We start from the raw sequence: 20,950 nt of genomic DNA, 5'->3' as shown, positions 1-20,950 counted from the left end.
GACATCGTGTATATTAATATTTGAATAGTCATATTTGGCACTATATCGTCGAGTTGGACGTAGTCTATTAAGCTAATAATAGTCTGTTAATATATAGTGCTTCGTGCGGTGAGAATACTACCGTAGTCAGTACCCCATCGTTTCGGGCAGAGAACTGGCTGCTTATCCAGGGTGGTTGACCCCACGTGAAGCTGCACCCGAGGAGCCCCAGAGCCGACGAGCGAGTGGACCTGTATACCGGATTATTCTACCGACGACAGCCCGCCTTCCCAGGCACGGATTATGCTTTGTATACTTTGATTATTCCATGGATAAAGACCCCCGACACTGCCGTGTGTTGGAACCCCCCCCCCTGGAGAGGACGCAAGGTGAGGAGACGCTCTGCAAGACGAGGTCGCTTCACGTCTCTCCTCCGTGGACCGGATGACGCCGGCCCACAAAGAGTCCACCTGCTTTCATCTGTGGTCCAAGGATCGCCGGCGCATTGAACGGCACTACAGTGGGTTCACCTGGGATACCCTTGGCCGGATGAGGCAGCCGGATTCTACCCCCCCCCCCCTCCTACTCCTGTCGGCTTACAAGCGACCGGATTAACCCCCCCTAGTGTGTCCAGTATATAATCATTAAAGTATCATTGCGGTTATTCCTTAAACTATTCCAGGTCGTATATGTACCACCTGCGCCTTCAGAGATTGGACATTCTCTATTGATATACCGACGAATACTCTTGCCATAAAAGTGCATACTAATTTCCATTCATAAATGTGATTGATTTGATTAAGTGCTTGCTCTACACACCATCGCTGTGTAGAAATAAAGACCTATTTCTAATTCGTACATTTGTGTTGGATCCGTTTCATCTACGTGACAGTATTCATCATAATATATTTATGCCGTGTACTGGGTGGCCGAATATTAAGTACAAAGGTAGTGGTAGTAAGTATCATATCTAGTAATACAGTCAGGGAATTGTACCCCTCAGTTACAACCCATATGATGCTTTTATCCAAAGCAACTTACAAGTTTTGTACGACAAGTCAGCAGGAAGGGTACAACTCTATCAGCTGAGTACAATGTTCATATGAGTGTTCAAACTTGAGTGCTGCAGTGTCGGGTGTATGTTAGTATATTAGGAGTGCCTGACAGTAGAGGACAGAAGGTTAGTGTTCTTTTCTTTTTTTTCATAGTCTGTGTCTCTAACAGTAGTCTTTGTAGTCTCTAACTACACACATGCATGTATATTCAGACAGATATAAATATATACGGTATATACAGCACTATTGTACATGTTATCATACAGTTATAGGGGTAGACTATAGCAGGGTTCCCAGACATTGCAAAATGAAATTAAAGGACTTTTAAGTACCGTACTTTTCCAAGCACTATTTTTCATTTTCAAGGATGTCACTCGAAGGATACAATTCACTTTTAAATGCTGTTTTTTTTAAACATCTTCTTGGCCTGCTTGCCAGCTAGAGCATCACATGCGAATAAATGAGGAAAAGCAGTTGGAAGCGCGCGAAAAACAAGAAAAACGATTTCTTGATTCAGAACTATTTGATCATGGATGAACAAAACATTCAATGCAAATGGTTGATTTGAATTTCAAGGACTTTCTAAGCACCCTGTTAAAAATTTGCTGTTTAACACTTTCAGTGCCAGCCATGCGGTGCCCCGGAACCCTGTTGCGTGCCACCACCCACTTCAATGACAGAGCTCTCATATTTGCAAACGCATAAACTATATCTTAAATTATGTGTATAATATGGCCGTCGCTTATCAATGACTTGTTTGCAGTCAACATTGTCGAAATGGATCGTTTTTTTTTTGATCGGTTCATTTCCGTTTTATACCATTTTGAAAAACGCTCATTTTTTGAAAGTTTCAGAAACAAATTAAGATTCTGTGATAAACTCACTTTACTGGAATACACTGGAATACACAAAACACGTTGTCATTTTACGGCCTTTTCGCGGACTGAAAAATCGATTATCTTATTTCCTGATTGCACACACACTATGGCTGACCTTCGAAGCTTTTTTTGGCAATCGAAGCTTCGGGGCCGAGCTTCGATTTTAATTCGAAGCTTCGAAAAAAGAAAAAAAATTTACTTTTTTTTTATAATATATATATATTTTTTTTAATCTTATGTTGTGGGACTTGTACAGCACTTTGGTAAACTTTGTTGTTTTTAAATGTGCTCTATAAATAAAGTGGATTGGATTCATTAATTAAGTAGCCCCTTTCGTGACTGTGACGCAGCCAACAAGGTTTCACTCGGCTGCCCTGCCTGGGTGCAGTGCGGCTGCTCTCACAGCCAACGACATGACATTACATAATTATGTTGCAACCTTCGTCTATCAAGCAAACAATTATATAAATATTTATATGTAGTTGATAGAGACAAAGGCAGAATTCGACTTAATTAAGCACGTTTAATTAAGACATATTTGTATATGGGTCGGGACACTTTAAAAAAAGCAGCACAATGAACACAAATCTGTCCTATATAGTCTTAAATAACAAACGTCGTCGACATGTCTGCTACATGTCCTTGTTGTTTTCAACACGGATAATCTCCACGTGCTTGTTGTAGAGAGGTGGAGTCGAGGCGCCGCTTACTTTCGTTTCATTGGAATGGAGGCGGGAAGGTGCCGCTTACTTTCGTTTCATTGGAATGGAGGCGCAAGATTTTGGAGGCAAACAAAATAAATATATATATATATATATATTAAAATAATTATATATATTTATTTTTACTTCGATTTTTTTTTTTTATGTTCGAAGCTTGTGCCATATTCCAAGTATTTAAGACAGCCCTAACACACACATACACACATATGGCACACGCTGATATATAGGTGAAAATAGCTCTGATTATCCCAAGACTGGTAAAATAGATTCCTTACCTCAGATCAGATGTTCTCCAAAAAGATTATTCCAATTCCTGATCGCCATTCCAAATATCGATCGCGTTTATTGATCCAACACTGGGTACTGGAAACACACATTCTCCGCTGTTCTGGTGGTGGGCAATGACTTCGATCGTCTCCGGTTACTTGTCTGACAAGTAAAATGTGGAAGCAGGACTTTTTTTTCTCCATGCGTTTCATTCAATCCAATCCAAAGGGGTGCAGTACCATCCGGAGAGACGATAGGGGGCGGTATTTCCCCTGTTCGAGTTCAGACAGATCCCCACTGGTAACGTGAGGCTAGATTGATGAAAAGTTTATGGAAATCGATAATAAAAAAAAAAAAAAATTAAAAACGGCTGGCACTCAACGGTTGGCATGAACGAACGAGAAATCTCGTCGTTGGCACTGAAACTTGTTAAGGAATTCCAGGCCTTGACTTTTTTTGGTAAAAAATAATCAAGCATTAAGCACTTCAAGGACCTTGTGTGAACCCTGCTATGAGGTAGGTAGTTATACGAAAAAGTGATGACTCCAGAGTAGAGCTGCCGCGATTACCGCGGTATCGCTGTTACATCACAGCCACCGCAGAGTAGGCTGAATACCGCGTCACCGCTGTTTTTTATAATAATAATAATAAATTACCCTCCTCTCGTTGGGCTTGCGGCTCTGCAGATATACCCTACTCCTCTATCGAGGTTCCAAGCGACCCTATTGGGTACCAGAAAAGTCACGTGAAACATTGCAGACCACTGATTGGTCAGAAGAGAGACGCGTCACACGTTGTAGCGTCATGCAGTGTGTTACCACCAATCGGCAAGCGCGTATTAGGTTTTTACTTCCTGAATGTCAGCTCATCACAACACGGCTAATAACGTTAGCTTTAACTCTCCGCCGGAGTGGACTACCATCGCTCCTCAGGAGTACTAAACGAGACATAATGATTTTACTGTCTGCAACGAATGTTATAATAAAAGCCCTTCGTTCTATACACTTGTCTGATTGAAAACTTTATTAACAGACCGCAGAATGGGACAACTCAGCACGCTCTGAGCAAAGAAAGGAACTGAGATATGAATAGAGTATTGCTTGCCTTGCTATGGTCCGGTAAATACGCTGATGTTATTGAACGTATAGGTATAACTATATAATGTTAATGCCACAAAACGAATGCCTTTATTATAAAGTAGTAACTTTATAGTAATAATAATAAGAAAGGGTCGGGGGGGTTAGGGGTAACCACCCCTGCCCGCGACACCGAGTGAACTGCGCACGACCAGAGGGGAAACTTCGAATCCGTGTTTCACTTTCAATAACTAATGCGTGCTTGCCGAATCCCAAACAATATTCATGCTGCAAAGTCATCCTCTAAAGATAGACATTTAGACTAGAGGCAGGCTATATGCTATAAAGAGTAGACTACTACTAAAAAAAAAATGCATTCAAACTTTTTTTAAATTTTTTGTGTGCGTGCGGTAATAACCGCGGCGGTAGGAAATATTTTGCAAATTTGTGCGGTAAGGAAAACATCAATACCGCGGCAGCTCTACTCCAGAGTCCAGACCCCCCCTCCCCTCCCAACGATGGCAGTACCGTTCCCTCCAGCTCCCGGTTCAAACGTAAGCCCCCATCAGAACCTCTGCTGCCTCAAGCCACAGCTCCGGGGTATAAAAGGGGGCCAGCCTGTAAAGCCTGCAAGCCATCTGGCTCAAAACGAGGCTTACCTACTGCTTATTTCCTTCCCCGGGTTGAAACCGAACACAGTTGGCTCCGTTGCCACCTGAGCATGTAGAAATGCCAGGAAGAAACCCCGGCTGTTGCCTAAACAACAACGACAATGCCCACATGAAAGCAGGCGTTATTAATTTCCACTGAACAGTCTTACGGCTCGGTAATTACCATACTGTTGGCGGCGTGTTTCCTGCTCGTCTCCAAACTACCTGACCTGAATGAAGATCCAGCACAAGAGATTGATTTTGGTTTAAATCTAATCTGTGTCTGATGTTGGGTTATGTATTCATTTGGAATGTCTTTGTCTAATGGTTATGCGGAATATTAGTATATGGAATATCAAGCTGTTTTTGATTTTTTTTTTGTTTTCTCTGAGATGTTTCCGTTTGTTGTTTTATTGATATTTGTTGTTTTATTGATATTTGAATTGTTCTATGTTTGTATATTTGTTATTGCTCTATATTTGTTTGTATGTCTGATTTGGATTTGTTTATTGTTCTATATTTGTTTGTATATTTGATTGGTGTTGTATTGATATTTGTTTTATTTTATGTTGTTTTATTGATTATTCTTGTTGTTTGATTTTTATATGTTTGTATTGAGACCCCAGGAAGAATAGTCGATGCTGAGGCAGTGACTAATGGGGATCTGAAATACAGAAATAAAGAAAACATGCCATTTCCCATTTCTTCCCCCCTATCTTTCTTTGCATGAGTTCCAAAAGTGCCTTTTGATATTTTGCTCCCGAATACATTCCCGTGTGAGTTGCCATGCACTACGGGCAGAGTCTTCATTACCCTGGCGCCGTGCCAAACTGAACCCGATTCTGCCACCCAAGACTTTCCAGTGGCCTGGGGGGAAAAGTAGAGACTGTGCTCGATTAAAAAGGAACTCTTTGTCGACGGATACTCATTTACTTTTTCGACCAGTTCATTAGGCTAGTTGCTAATTGACAAATCTGTAACATTGTGTTTACAATAGTTTGGCCAATAATGCAGATGAAACTCTACACATCTAGTGCTTACCTCAGATGTGCTAAGTCATTCAGCATGGGGGGGGGGGACATTAAAAACGACTGGGCCCTAATCAACTAACAGCGACTTGTTCGATCGAGTAAGACCAAAGACAGGGGGCAGCCTATAGGCAAGAGCTTAATTGATGACAGTGTGACTTAAAGGATCAATAGGCAGCCGCTGATTTTTGGCAACATTTTAGATTTCTTATTATATCTTGACAGTAATCGATAGTACTCCAAAAAATAGGACATTTGACACCGAAATGAAGAAAATCTGCCGTTCCGGTAAGGGGCTAAAACAACGACGTCCAATCAAACAAACACATTCGTACACAAAGGCCTGCTGCTGCTGACATAGCAGCAGGCACCTAACACATAGCAGCAGGTAGCTAGCAGGGAGCTAACACATAGCTGCCTGCTAGCTAGCTACCTAGCGGGTGTGGCTTTGGAGACATCCGAATGAGTTACAATTGATGGGCATTTTTTTTTTTTTTGTATTTAACATTTCTAAGTTCTATTCCAAAATCAACGGCTGCCTATTGCTTTAAAACGCAGGTTGCAACTAGACCACCTCCTTGACCCCAATGAAAAGCGTCCAGATTGCTCCACTAGACTGGCACTGAGAGAGATCGCTACACCCATGCAACAGCAGCATGCATCGACCAGCAACACATCGACCTGTAAACCGGTCCTCCCCTTCATGAATATTTTTTTTTGATCCACTTTTTCTCCCATTTTCTATATTTTCTCCCATCCCAATTTCATATCATCCAATTCAACCCTCCCCTGTCACGAACGCTGTTTCTTGCCTCCCACAAGCCGGCTGCAATGTGGACTAAGTCATACATAGCACAAGTCCCCTCCGGTACTTGAGGTAACAGCAGTCGCATCTTTTCACCTGCGCAGCTCGATCTCTCAGTGGCGAGGAGTAACGCGTGGGAGGCTCACGCTGCCCCCGACACTTCCTGATTATACTGCGCAGGCGCACCAACCGACCTGTAGGAGTCGCTGTCCACAACGCCCGATCCCCACCCATCAGTTTCCCACCCCCTAATACGGCCAATGTGTATTAGTACGGACGACCAGCTAAACTGAAAGCAAATGTGGAGCGCTGGGCTCGAACAGGCAAGCCCAGCGTCTCTAGATTTCGTGGCGAGCGCATTGCCCACTACGCCACGTAGCCGCCCTCCCTTCATGAATATTTAAGAGAATAGCAAGTACACCCATTACTATAGTGAGCACTCAGACCATGCTGAAAGTCTGAGCCAAACAAGCTAAGAAATGTGAGGGTGGTAAAGACAAGATAAGATATTCCTTTATTGATCCCCTTGGAGAAATGTGGGCGTAATAGCAGCATGGGGGCGGGGAGGTACAGGTATGGGCAGGGAAATAGTAGAAAGACATAAATACAGGCAATAACATTTTATCTGAATATAACAATATGAGAAAAATAAACAGTGTAAACAAAGGTGCAGATGAGGGTCATACCCTATAGGGCTGTCAAAATTGGCCAAAAATGACATTTGAATATTCCTTCTAAAAAAAAAGGGGTGATATTCGACGATATTAAAATATCTATTTTTGCACATATTTTATAAAAAGAAAAACGTTTAAAAAAATTTTTTATTTCCGTTGTCGTTATTGTTGTTATTACTATATTGTGTTGTCTTATTTAACACATTGGACGCCAGACGCGAGATAAGTCGGGTTAACTCGCCGAACGTTGGGTGCCAAACATGGATTGGGGAGACTCGAGCACCGCGGATTCATGTGCTTTGGTGGATTATCTTGGCAACACGATCGACATCAATACTTGGAATGGCGATCAGATAATTGGAATATTCTTTTTGCAGTACATCCTAGACAAGGTATATGCTATCAATCTTGCGTTGATCCAATAATTTCTTCCCCGCGATCGGAGCGTGTGTCTGTAATGTACTGTGTAACGTATTCCGTTGGCGACTGTTTTTTGCATCTCGACCGGAAGAAACTCAATGACAATCGACTTTATTATTAGATCCATAGCTATAATATTTAATATAGTTTTAGCACTGCAAACACCGGCATGTATCCCCATTCATTACAGCGCTGGCACACACGGCCATACGGGATATGTGTTACAATAAATATAGGCAATAAGGAATTTCAATCGGAATATATACTATGAGTAAGAGTAAACAGTAAACAGTATACACATGATGCAGTACAGAAGGTACTGGCATAATATACGTCATACATTGTAGTCCGTGCAGCTTTTGGTAAAGACGTGTGTGTGTGTGTGTGTGTAAATGGTAAATGGTGCATTTATCCAAAGCACTTTACAATTTTTTCCGTCACATTCACACACCGACAGTGGAGGCCACCATGCAGGATGCCAACCTGCTCATCGGGAGCAAATGTTTGCAATTAGGGGTTAAATTAGGAGTCTTGCTCAAGGACACTTTGACATCCTGCCCGGGAGAAGTGGGCATCGAACCAGGAACCTTCTGATTACCAGACGACTGCTCTACCTCCTGAGCTACTGTCACCCCGTGTGTGTGTGTCTGTGTGTAGAGGGTCTTAAGCAAGTGTGGAATTGGAATCATGGCTTTTTCTCCCCTTTTCCATCTCTTTTTAGAATAAGTGTTAAGTAGCTCTACATTCCGACAGCCATCACTGCTATAGAGTGTTTGGTCAGTAACATGGGTTTCTCAGTCCCTCCGCTCTGCAGTAAACACAAAATACAGTTCCTGGTATTTTACTTTATCCAATCAGGAGAGAACCCTATAGTTAGGCCTACATTTTTACTTATTTCAAGAAATCTTGCCAAGCCAAATTTGCACTGGCATAAATATAAAGTGGGAATGTGATACCAGAACATTTATTTTGTGTTTACTGCAGAGCGGAGGGACTGGGAGACCCGCTACTGACCAGCCACTCTATATCAGTGATGACTGTTTACTGCAGAGAGGAGGGACTGGGAGACCCATGTTACTGACCAAACACTCTATATCAGTGATGACTGTCAGAATATAGAGCTATTATTTTAACATGTAGAAAAGAAAAATACCACTTAAATGACACCTTTAAATGCTTCCAATAAAAATGTATCTGAAACTAGATAAGAAATGCATCATAGTCAGAGATACAAGTCAGTGACTGTAGTCCCTACAACAGATTAACTGTGTACAATTGTGGTGGGGGAAAATATCGATACGTAGTAGTATCGCAATACTTTGCGTGGCGATACCGTATCGATACAGGGACGCTAAGTATCGATATTTAATTATTTAAACATTTTTATTATTATTTTTTGTTTTTTATTTCCATACCTGTAATAGTACAGTCCACAGTCCACACGCACACGTGTGCATTCAGTTAAGTTGGAATATGACTGTAATATAAACAGTTCAGTTTGTCAGGTACATGCAAAACAGATTACAGTGTTTACATCTGTCTGCTTGAGAAAATACCATGTTCTGCAATAAAAATGATTGAAGTGAGATGAACAGACTGAACTTTATTTTATTAGATAAAACATGTTGACAGCTTTACTTTGCAGTTGAAAAAAGGTAATAAATCGCAATATTAATATCGCAATACTCAGCATATCGCAATATATTTAGTATCGCAATACTATCGTATCGTGAGGCCTCTGGTGATTCCCACCCCTTGTACTCCCTACAACAGTACTCCCATAGATTAACTGTGTACATGATCACTATAACGTCTAATGGGAACAGACCACTGAGCTATGTTGTTCTAGTCTGGCAGAGGTGTTTATGTGAAATCAATTCATTTGTAATGAGTTGCCAATCCGTTCTATTATGATTTGGCTGCACGAGGGAAAGAAAAGTCTTACAGGTTATTTGAGTCTGGTTCAAGTGTTTTATACGCGGTGTGTTGTCATAATCGAGTACAATAAATATCCTACAGATGTTAAGCTACTCTATTCTTGGTTAGGTGTTTATATGAGGGGGGGGGCAACTTGTTCAGAACAACAGTACAATTAGTTCTATTAACGGATTGTTAGGCAACATGTAAACGGATCCAGTTCCAATTGAGTGTCGGCCTGCCATTGATTCTGTCAACGTGAGCAATTCATCCATGAATCAGGGACCTCAGGGCGAATTAAATTAGAGTCATTTACTGACATATGATCCTAAACACACACACTCAATCACTGACATGATTCTAAACACACACACACACATTCAATCACACACACACACATTCAATCACTGACATATGATTCTAAACACACACACATTCAATCACCGACATATGGTCCTAAACAGACACATGCACTCAAACGCAATCACTGACATAATGATTCTAAACACACAGGAGGATACCAAGCATGCCTCAGCACATCGCTATCATTATCTCTTCAATCGGTTATGCTTCAGCTGTATTTAGTCAAAACACACACACGCGCACAAACCTGCAGTCACATTTTATGCCCAAAATCTGCACCAACCAGCCCGCATCCCCTGTTCTCCCTCTCACACACACACAACGGTGTGAAACTGCATGGAAAAAACACACCACTATATAGCTGCCCATCCACCAAGGATTACAACAACGAGAACATCTCGTCCTGTAAGTAACAACCCTGTGAAATTCGGACCCAGCATACTATGAAAAATAAAAAATACTTTTTTTTTTAAAACAGTTAGCTCAACAAAAAAAATCCTATTTCGAAGAGAGAGGTGGAACCCGAAAATAGCCTTGCGCGTCAGCACACACACACACACACACACCTCCTCCGCACACAGAGGTCGAAGGCTCAGCATCCAGAAATGGATGAGCTGCCTCCTTGCTCTCTGCTAGTAGCACTGAGGTGACTGTGTTTGCACTGTGTGTGGAGGAATGCGACTGTGCTGCTGCTGCTAGGTAGAGGAGATATTTCTCTGTCGGAGGAATAAACACACACACACAAAACCTTAGAAAACGCTACACAACAAGAATAACGTTTACGTGGTGTATTCCCGTGTAACGGCCTGTAAAAAACAAAAAGTTAAAACAAAAACGGGGTGCATTTGTGAGTAGCCGCCTGCTCTTCCGCAGTTTGCATTAATTGTCTTGTTATATTCGACAGGGACATCAGTTGGCAAGACAACAAGAGTATAAATGAGGCCATAAAATGCAGACTTATCCTCCTATATACACCCGGGGCTCTACACGGGAGACGTGTCCTCCTAGAGAGGAGCCTTATCGCACCACCTGCCTGCCGCGGGTTGGAGACACATCTGCGGGGCAACAACAACAGCCGCCGGGGCCCGGGCTCCACCGCTGCTGCTCCCCGGGAGAAGAGCCGCTGGGACCCGGGGGGACGAAGACCGTCGGTGCTGCTGCTATAGCGGCTAGCTGGTGGTTCTTTCTGCCTTGTCGTCCACTGCGTCCTGTTCTCTCCCTCCCTCCCTTATCGCTATAGACACATTATTCTCCCGGTAGAAAAACACTCTTTCTTCTAGATAAGCCTACTGCACCACCACCATCACCACAGTCATCATCATCATCATCATCAAAACCACTCACTTATGGAGCTGCTCCCGCATCGCTGGCCGGTCACGCCGCCGTCGAGCGGATTCCACCACGTTATTAACGGACTCCCCCCCAACAACCGACCGACCGAACCGGAGAGAATATAGCCGTGAGCCCCCCCCCCCCGCCAACCGCGGCCAACCAAGCGTCCTCTACACGGCCGAGAAGACCTCCGTTCTTCTTCCCCCACCGTAGTGTGATTTGTGTCGGGCCGGGGTGTGTGTGTCTCTGTTCCCCGCAAGCAGCAGTACTTCGCTGGCCACAGCTCTCTAGACGAGGCGGAGCTAGCTCTCCCTCGGCCTCCCTTCCCCCATTCCACTGTTTCTGAGAGGCGAGGAGGAGGAGGAGAATAAGAAGGAGGCTCAGCGCATCCAGAGGAGGTTTTTCACCTCACTGACGAGGGAGGGAGAGAGGGAGAGGGGGGGGGGGGTGAGAGAGAGATAGGGAGGGGGAGAGAGATAGGGAGGGAGAGAGGGGGGAGGGAGAGAGAGAGGGGAGACAGAGACAGAGCAAAAGAGAGAAGCAGGGAGAACTAAGAAGAGATAGAGGAGGGGGGGGGCAGACTGAGGATGAGGTGATAGCAGAGAGAAGCAGTGGAACGAGAGAGAGGGGGAGGACAGAGAGGACAGGAGAGATGGGGAGGACAGAGAGGACAGAAGAGAGAGAGGGGGATGAGAGAGAGAGAAGGGGAGCTGCTTTGCTTTTCAAGGCACACATAGGCAACTAGGGATTTATCCAGTGGAGAAAGCAGGCAGCCTGTAATTTGCAGACTGTATTTTATACCACTTCAGTACCAGGGTGCACGTGATTACACCTGTGCACGTTGTGTGTGTGTGTGTGTCACATGTACATTTTTTCACTATAGGCGCTGTGTGCGTGTGTGTGTGTGTGTGTGAGAGTGAGAGAGGAGGGACTGAGAGAGAGGCAGCAACGGACAGAAGGAGATCATTGGACACCTCAAACCAGGTCTGATGTTTGACTCGAGGCACTAACAGCAGTGCCTGATGTCTGACTGTGTTTGTCTAGTAGGCTAGTACTGATCCGGAGCCAGGACTCCACCCTGTCGGCAGCTGTGGTGGGTTATATCAAACGGATCCCAACAGACAGAGGAGGCACACATCACAGTCGCCCTAAAATTCCCTTCAAATCCTCATGCACACGCTGCTTATTGTTGACCATTATGTTCCATATGGTCACTGTAGCAGCAATGACATTGTGTGTGTGTGTGCGTGTGCGTGTGTGTGTACTTGTTTGACTATACTTGTGAGAACAGACTCTTGACAAACCACCATTTTGGGCTGTGAGGACATTTTGCACCAACAAATGCTGATTATGGGTCAGAATTAGATTTAGGTTGGGTCGGGAATATAGTGTGTATGGTTAAGATTAGGGTAAGGGCATAGGGAATGTACTGTACTGTATGTATACCTGTAAGTCAATACAATGTCCTCACAGGTATAGTAAAACAAATCTGTGTGTGTGTCATGCAGAGTGTTTGAGTGTGTAGTTTTAGTGTGGATTGGACGCAGCTCGGGTTGTGTCATGATGCGAGTGTTTGAGTGAGGGCGTGGCAGGGGGTTGCAGTGTGTATGTACATGCATAATGTAAGAGAGCGTGTGTGTGTGTGTAATGTAGGGTATTTTCCCTTACAGTGGTCATCAAAACGTGAAAGAAAATAGACCATTTTGGGTGAAATGGCACCGGTAAATGTCCAATACTATCCCCCCACCCAACCCCCTCCAATGTACAGTTTCTTCCCCTTCGAATGTATATATTTTTTTTATGATCTCTTTCCCGTAAACAGTACTGCATATTTGTATGTCATAAATGTCTTGATGAAACAGTACTGTATATCTGTATGTCATGTATGTCATAAATGTCTTGATGAATAGAAAATGGGGGACCCTGATGTAAACAAGACGAAAGTCTTTCTCTGGTCTGCATCCCCTTAACAACTGTGTGTATTGAGCCGTACTGTATTGTACCCATTCTGCAATCTGTTAATAAAGTTTTCAATCAATCAATCAAAACGGCGATTGTATTATTTACAAGATAAAGACGTAAAAAAAAAGAAATTATACCCAAAGTAATTTGTACTGGAATTTCTGGAAACTAACTAAATACAGAAAAATATTGTGATATATTTTGGCCATTAGCGCCCAGCCCTACACTCGTTCTGTCATTGTGAATGAAGTGACAGTGAAATACTCTGCATTTCGCTGGGCTTCAAAGGCCCCTGGCCCCTGGGGTTCCCAGGACCCACAGGGCTGCTGGGGTATACACACCAGCCAGAGACAGCATGGAGCAGCATTTGGCCGGAGGCAAGTGTTAATGAGCCCCACTGGTGGTCAGCTCTCACTTACAGGGTGGGCGTGTGTGGCTGTGTGCCTGTGTAGACCTCACGCAGTGTTAATGTGTGACTTGTGTGTGGGGGGTGGCTCAGCTTACAATCACAGCGTGTGTAGACTACATGCAGTGTCTGTGTGTTTGTGCTTTGGTAGTAATTTCTCACTCATAGGGTGTGTGTGTGTGTGTGTGTGTGTGTGTGTGTGTGTGTGTGTGTGGAGGCTACATGCAATGTGAGTGGGCACGTGTCATCAGCTCTCACAAAGTGTGTGTGTGTGTAGTCTGCAGTCACTCACTGGGTTTGGGTCAGCTCGTCTGGTCCATCTTTATCTCTGCACATGAAGAGGAAAATCTGTCACTTCTCTTTCCCTCCCTCATCCCTCTCTCTTTCTCTCCTATTCATTCACACACTCTCTCTCTCTCTCTCTCTCTCACACTCTCTCTCATTCACTCCCTCCCTCTCACTCTCACACACTCCCTCTCTCTCATTCACTCTCTCTCACCCCCCTCTCACACTCTTTGTCTCTCATTCACTATCACACTCTCTCTCTCTCTCTCTCTCTCTCTCTCTCTCTCTCTCACACACTTTCTTACACATACATCTTACTCATGCACATCTGTGCTTGCAGATTCAATCTCTCACTCTACCTCTTACTTTCCCTCTTTCTTGGTTAATTGTTATCTCTCTCTTACACACATACACACGGTTGTGCATGCACACACACAAACACACCACTGCTGCACAGTGCATAAAGCATTTTTTGTTATCTCCACACCAAGCCATATTATGTAGTAATACAGTTTACATGTGATTAGATCACCCACACACCACACATGCTCTCTCTCTCTCTCTCTCTCTCTCTCTCTCTCTCTCTCTCTCTCTCTCTCTCTCTCTCTCTCTCTCTCTCTCTCTCTCTCTCTCTCTCTCTCTCTCTCTCTCTCTCTCTCTCTCAAACAACGTAAAGAACCCAAAAGCGCCGCCATTAAGCCGTTGTGTTAAATCAAACATGCCAAGCTGTCAAGATTCTAGTTGCCCCAGCGATGCAAACTGTGAGCTCTCTGGAGGAGAAGCGGGAAGTGGGGTAGACCAATCATAGACAGGGGGATCAAGGTGGCCAGTGGGCTATTATGTGGGTGGATAATGCACTTGTTGTCCGGGGGTGTAGTGGTGTAGTTTGAGAGCGCAGCCTACAGGGTATAATCGTTTTCAGCGTGATGACCGCAAGAAAGCTTGCATCCTAGAAGTGACTACTGCATAACTGCCGACATGCCATCCACATCGCTTTTAGAAAGGTGCAGAATAAAAGTGTCGCTTTTCCCACCAAAAAACAATATTTATCTCATATTTTAATTACATTGTTTACACTGTTTATTTTTTCTCATACTTTGATATTCAGATCAAATTGTATTGCCTATATTTATGTCTTTCTACTATCACCTTGCCCATACCTGTACCCCCCCCTCCACCATGCTGCTATGATGCCTGAATTTCCCCAAGGGGATCAATAAAGGAATATCTTTTATTATCTTATCTTATCTTAGGTTTCCCCTCCCTATTTCCCATTTCCCCACGTGGAATGCACCTGATTGGATAAATGACACACTGGATGCTCTAGTGTGACATCTAGTGGCTGAATGTTATCTATAGCACCTTTAACCCTTTCTCCCACTGCACTCCCGTTCAGTAATTTCTCCTGTTAAACTTCAGTATTTCAGAGAAATTCTCATCGCACCCGTCACTTGAGTCACAGTCCTTCCAAAATACAGGATAAACGCAAGGAACAATATGGGCTTATATTTACTAATAGACCTATATATTATTACTATACCGTCATCAATGATATATGCAAAACATATAATTCTGCATTTCCTTTGAGCGAATAAGAAAAAAAAAAAAAAAAGGGGATAAACGTTTGATTTAAATATATACCCTTTTGAATGTAAAAGCATTGTGACAGTTGTATTACCAAAAAAAAATACATAAAAAAAAAAATGTTGATCACTATTTGCACTGGGAAAAATTTGACTGCTGTCAAATATCGTTATACCATTAAAATAAGAAAAAGATTGTGATATCATATTATCAACCATACTGCCCCCCCCTAGTGTGGCCACAGCATAGCCACCTTCTCAGCTGCTACTCCGCCCCGTTCTGGGAGGACAGCAGTGTTGCCAGGATTTGATATAGGCCATGCACCACGCTTATTATAACTAAGAGATTTCCTGAAAACAATTATTGTTTTTGTTCTCACATGACAAGAACACTTGAATTATTTGATAAGCGTGGGTTTCAGAGCAACACCAAATGTATTGATTTATTAACAACTTATAGTGTAGGCCCCACCACTATGTTAAGGTATGATGGATGGATGGATTGAATGACATAGAATGAATAATAAATAAACATTATTTTGTCTCAGGGAAGTGACAGTTGTGATTGAGAGGATCACGAAAAGAGGGCAGGGTTTGAGAAAGGTCAACTGTCGAAATTATTGAAAGTGAAAATGAGAAAGAAGATGACCCAGTGAATGAATGAACCAATTAATGAACCAATTAATTAATGGATGGATGGGTAAATGGATGTCTTGAATAAGCAGCATTAGGCAAACACACAGTCAGAGTTTAGGCCGAGGAAGGAACACACACCCAGCAAACCTGTGCCATACATGGTTTCAACACAGTCAGTTTCAGTTTTGTGGTTTTTGCATCCAAAACAAATATATGAATTATGTAAAAATACTGAGGAATGCTTCATCTTGTATTAAGCAATTTGGCCATTTTTGAGGCTCTTCAAATGCCTTACGGGTTTAAAGCAAAATACACCCAGTTCATAGTTGAAACTATGTTAAAAGAACACGCCAACATTTTGGGAAATTAGCTTACCATCTTCTCCAGAGAGAGACAAGAAGATAGATACCAGTTTTTTCTCTGTGCGTTCAGTAGAAAGCTATCTGGCTGCACGTTAGCCTAGCTTAGCACAATGAATGGAAGCGGACATGGCCGGTTAGCCTAGGCATTGTCCAACTAACACCTCTCCTGAAGGCTAACCGGCACTGTCCGCTTCCATTCATTGTGCTAAGCTAGGCTAACATGCAGCCAGATAGCTTTCTAGTGAACGCACAGAGAGGAAACTGGTATCTATCTCCTTGTCACTCTCTGGAGAAGACGATAAGCTAATTTACCAAAATGTTGGTGTGTTCCTTTAAATGTAGTTTTGGACCAGATCTGCGAGATGCAAAAGTCACTCTGGTTGCCGGTTAAAGAACTAGTGCACTCAAATAACAAGACACACGACAACTCAGTCAGGCAACAGTCAGCGAGTTAGACACAACCACAGCACTCGTTTTCAATAGAAACCATTTATCTTGAAGGTACCGATGTCTTCCGTTTGGTGTTGCTCTAGCAAGCTGGATTTGAGCTACCATTCAACCCCATGTGAATGTATCAGAGCATAGTGCTTTATCGGTGTGAAGATACTTCACACAATCTGCCAATTTGCTGAGCTGGTTGGATACATGCACAGTAGGAAATCTACAGTGATTTAAAAAAAAATAATAATAAAATGCCACAGTAAAGTTGGTGTTTATACCACTCTGTCTGACTGACTGAGATTCCTTCTTGTCTGTTGTACCTTTAATATGGCTACGGACTATTTACTCTGACTGCATTCTTGTCTGTTCTACATTCAATATGGCTACAGACTATTTACCCTGACTGCATTCTTGTCTGTTGTACCTTTAATATGGTTTCGGACTATTTACCCTGACTGCTTTCTTGTCTGTTGTACCTTTAATATGGTTACGGACTATTTACCCTGACTGCATTCTTGTCTGTTGTGCCATTCAGTATCAAACTGAATGGTTCCCAGGGGGCTGCAAAATAGCCACCACAGAAGTCTGCAGAATGGCGCATACCTGCCAACATTTAGACTGTGAACAAGAGGGAGATTTTCTGGGGATTAAAACTTGCCCCCCCCGTCCCCTCCCCCCAAAAATAAACATATATAGGCCTATATATAGCCCTACAGATAATCCTTCATATGTCAACTCCAAGTCCAATTTGTATCACAACTGTGACTCAACTGCAAATATTATGCTAGTTACATTATTTCTTATGTGTGTGTGAGAGATAAAGAACAACATGTGTGGTGTATGCTATCATGGTTTTTAGTCTTAAAAGGGGACATATTTCACACTAGATACATTTGCAGGAATATTTCTTTCATTTTGGGAGCTTTGTCCACATCCGTCCTCAACCAGAAGCTGACTGTGCAGTTACTGATGGGGTTTTACGTTCACTGGTCGGTTGCCAGGTTGGGCATGAATAATTAAGTGTAGGCTAGTGTATGAAGGATATTAGACAGTCTCTCAATCTAATCTGGCAACATATATCCCCCATAGAAAGCTTGACTTATGCCTTGTCTCCACTAGCCAGGGTTTAGCCGCGCTATGGCCTGTCTGACACACAGTGAGCATCTTCATTGGCTTTAGCACCTGGCCAGACCTGGCTGGACCCTGGCTGAGACAGACACCTTTCACAACCTGGCCAGACCTGGCTGGACCCTGGCTGAGACAGACACCTTTCACAACCTGGCCAGACCTGGCTGGACCCTGGCTGAGACAGACACCTTTCACAACCTGGCCAGACCTGGCTGGACCCTGGCTGAGACAGACACCTTTCACAACCTGGCCAGACCTGGCTGGACCCTGGCTGAGACAGACACCTTTCACAACCTGGCCAGACCTGGCTGGGACTGTCGTATCATCATGGTTTAGCTTGTGTACCACAGTTGTTGGTGTACATTTAGAAAAGTTGGCCATGGCTAGCCCCAGCCAGGCTGAACAGAGCGAATGGAGACAAGGCATTGGTTTGTGTGACTACAGTAAGTAAACTGGAGAAAGAAAGAAAAAACGTGAGAAATTACTAAACGAGAGCATGGAGGGAGAGAGGGTTTAAACAGGAATGTTGGCAGGTATGAGGCATCGACTGTGAAAGCACTGAATACAGGCAACATTAAGGTGATTACATGAACTTTTATCACCTCAAACAAACGTGGTAGTGCACAAAATCATTATCTGCAGACACATTAAATATTAGAAATGCTTTGCACTCCGGTTAATCACAGCCTAAATTGATTTAGTCAATTACTTGTCGCTGAGGGCCTTACGCAGGGTGCTTAGTGGAACCCTACTGTGGGCCCTAGGAAGTGTACTTACTTGATGTAGTAGGGCACGTTGTTTGGAGAGAAGCCCTGTTGGAAGTGGCTTTCAACTGATCCTAAAGACAGAGACAGAGAAACAAGGATCAGGGGAGGAGCTTTAGTTTCTGTTAGTCTCTGTTACGTCAAAGTCAGAAACAGTTGTTTGAGGCCTCACAATGACTTCGTTTTACTGCTACTTGTCGAAATAGCTTATCTACTATCAAGCGATGGGCTGTTATTTCACGAGCGTCATTTTGTGTCGGAAAAGTTATGTAACAGAATGCTGCTCGAAGGGACACAAAATTGCTGGTTTGGAACGCTTGCTTGGAGTTCAAGGCAAGAATGACATGGAACAAACACCCCCCCCCCCCCCCCACACACACACACACACACAAGCATACGCACAACAGACAGCTCTCACACAGCCTGAGTAAAATCGTTACATTCGTTCCTCTCTATCGCTCTCCCTGCCTCTTTCTCACATTCCTCTCTTCTCTTTTTCTCCCTTTCTCTCCTCCCTACAGCTCAACAGAGCAACTTGCAACAGTACAGTCCTATCACTCAATGATACTATGCTGGATATGACCATCGTCTGTGTGAAGAATCTACCACACTATAAAGGTGTGTTACAGTCTCTCTCTCTCTCTCTCTCTCTCTCTCTCTCTCTCTCTCTCTCTCTCTCTCTCTCTCTCTCCCTCTCTCTCTCTTGGAATTCCAGAACTCCATTAGCTTTTCAACAGCCAAGTGGCTGTCGTTGAACCATCGTTAGAATGTTTTAGAGGAAAGCAACAGTTGTGATTGGAGGATCAAGAAGACATACTTCTCACTTCTTGAGTGTCCCTGTCAACAGCCACAAGGGATTTTGTGTGTGAGTGTGTATGTGTGTGCGCGTGCATGTGTGTGTGTGTGTGTGTGTGTGTGTGTGTGTGTGTGTGTGTGTGTGTGTGTGTGTGTGTGTGTGTGTGTGAGAGAGAGCTAGTGAGACAGATTGAGAGTCAGTGAGAGAGATGCACGATACACACAGAGACAGAGAGAGAGAGCGAGAGAGAGAGAGTGAGTGACAGTGACAAAATATATAATGAGACAGAGGGAAAGAGAGCGAGAGCCAAAGAGAGATTGTGAGTTAAATGGAAAGAGAGAGAGAGAGAGAGAGAGAGAGAGAGAGAGAGAGAGAGAGAGAGAGAGGAGAGAGAGAGATAGAGAGGCACTCACCGTGAACAAGACCAAAGTCTCTGTGAGCATCAGTCAGCTGCTTTAGATGGTCATTAATGGAGATCTGACAGAGAGAGAGAGAGAGAGAGAGAGAGAGAGAGAGAGAGAGAGAGAGAGAGAGAGAGAGAGAGAGAGAGAGAGAGAGAGAGAGAGAAAGAGAGAGAGGGATAAAAAAAAGAGGACAAGAGAAATGAGGTGGGGAAAGGAACGGGGTAGCAGCAGAGAGAGAGAGGAGTAGACAGATATATACGTTATATACATGATCATGGCCCTATGATGCTTTACTGTGAGGGTGATGGTGTGAGGGAGCAGTACAGCTGGACTGATGGTGAATGAATGGGGAGAGAACGAGACAGTCTCAACAGCATGACTCTCTACCTCGGCCGTCCCTCCAGGGAGTAAATGTGTAGGTTTAACCCGTCGATTTATTCGATTTCTTTTACCTAATATTCTTATCTTATAATTCTACCACTCATTAGAATGTTGAGTTCACAAAATTCCAATCATGTCAGTGTGACCGTACACCAAGGAAACTATAAAAGAAGGAAGGGCCATCACATCACTGTGTAGCGCATGAACGCACATTGGTGCCAAGTGTGGAAACGTTCAATTCGACATTGAGTTGAACGGGATCAGCCGTCTCCTCGTTTATGACCCGTCATATTGAACAGGTTATTACCTCGGATGTCAGAATCATCTGCAATTTATTGCATCGTTAACTAGCTAACATTTGTTATATTGGTTGATGTATATTTCCCCGGATACCTTGTATATTTAGAATTTTAATACAGGCTTCAATAGAACTGGCACCAAATTCTGGGCACCAAGCAATGCTGGGTTTTGCAGCACATTTCCTGAAGAAAACTGCAAAAGCGACTGGATTGGTTTGGAAAAATGTAAGTCTGTGTACAAGTTGGGTTGATGTTGGTTGGCCAGTCGATAAATAATGTTTGTTGTTGTTGATAATTGTTTAACCCGTGGACTTCATATTTATTTCAATCTATTGTG

At 43.4% G+C, this 20,950-nt stretch overlaps 1 protein-coding gene across 3 annotated transcripts in view; it reads right to left on the bottom strand.

Annotated features, from left to right (window-relative positions):
• LOC311242490 (dystrophin-like) overlaps positions 1–20,950 on the bottom strand; it is a 105,152-nt gene that overhangs the window by 78,283 nt on the left and 5,919 nt on the right. For all 3 annotated transcript variants that reach the window (XM_084331453.1, XM_084331451.1, XM_084331452.1), the window contains exons 3-4: positions 18,747–18,807; positions 13,827–13,862 (exon numbers count right to left, since the gene is read on the bottom strand). In XM_084331453.1, coding sequence (XP_084187579.1) covers positions 13,827–13,862; positions 18,747–18,807 — 97 coding nt within the window. The remainder of the gene's footprint in view (positions 1–13,826; positions 13,863–18,746; positions 18,808–20,950) is intronic.

Source organism: Notolepis coatsorum (assembly GCF_963971535.1).
Source record: "Notolepis coatsorum genome assembly, chromosome: 1".
Classification (NCBI taxonomy): domain Eukaryota; kingdom Metazoa; phylum Chordata; class Actinopteri; order Aulopiformes; family Paralepididae; genus Notolepis; species Notolepis coatsorum.
The sequence above is the reverse complement of the archived record's forward strand: the minus strand, read 5'-3'. Positions and strand labels throughout refer to the sequence as shown.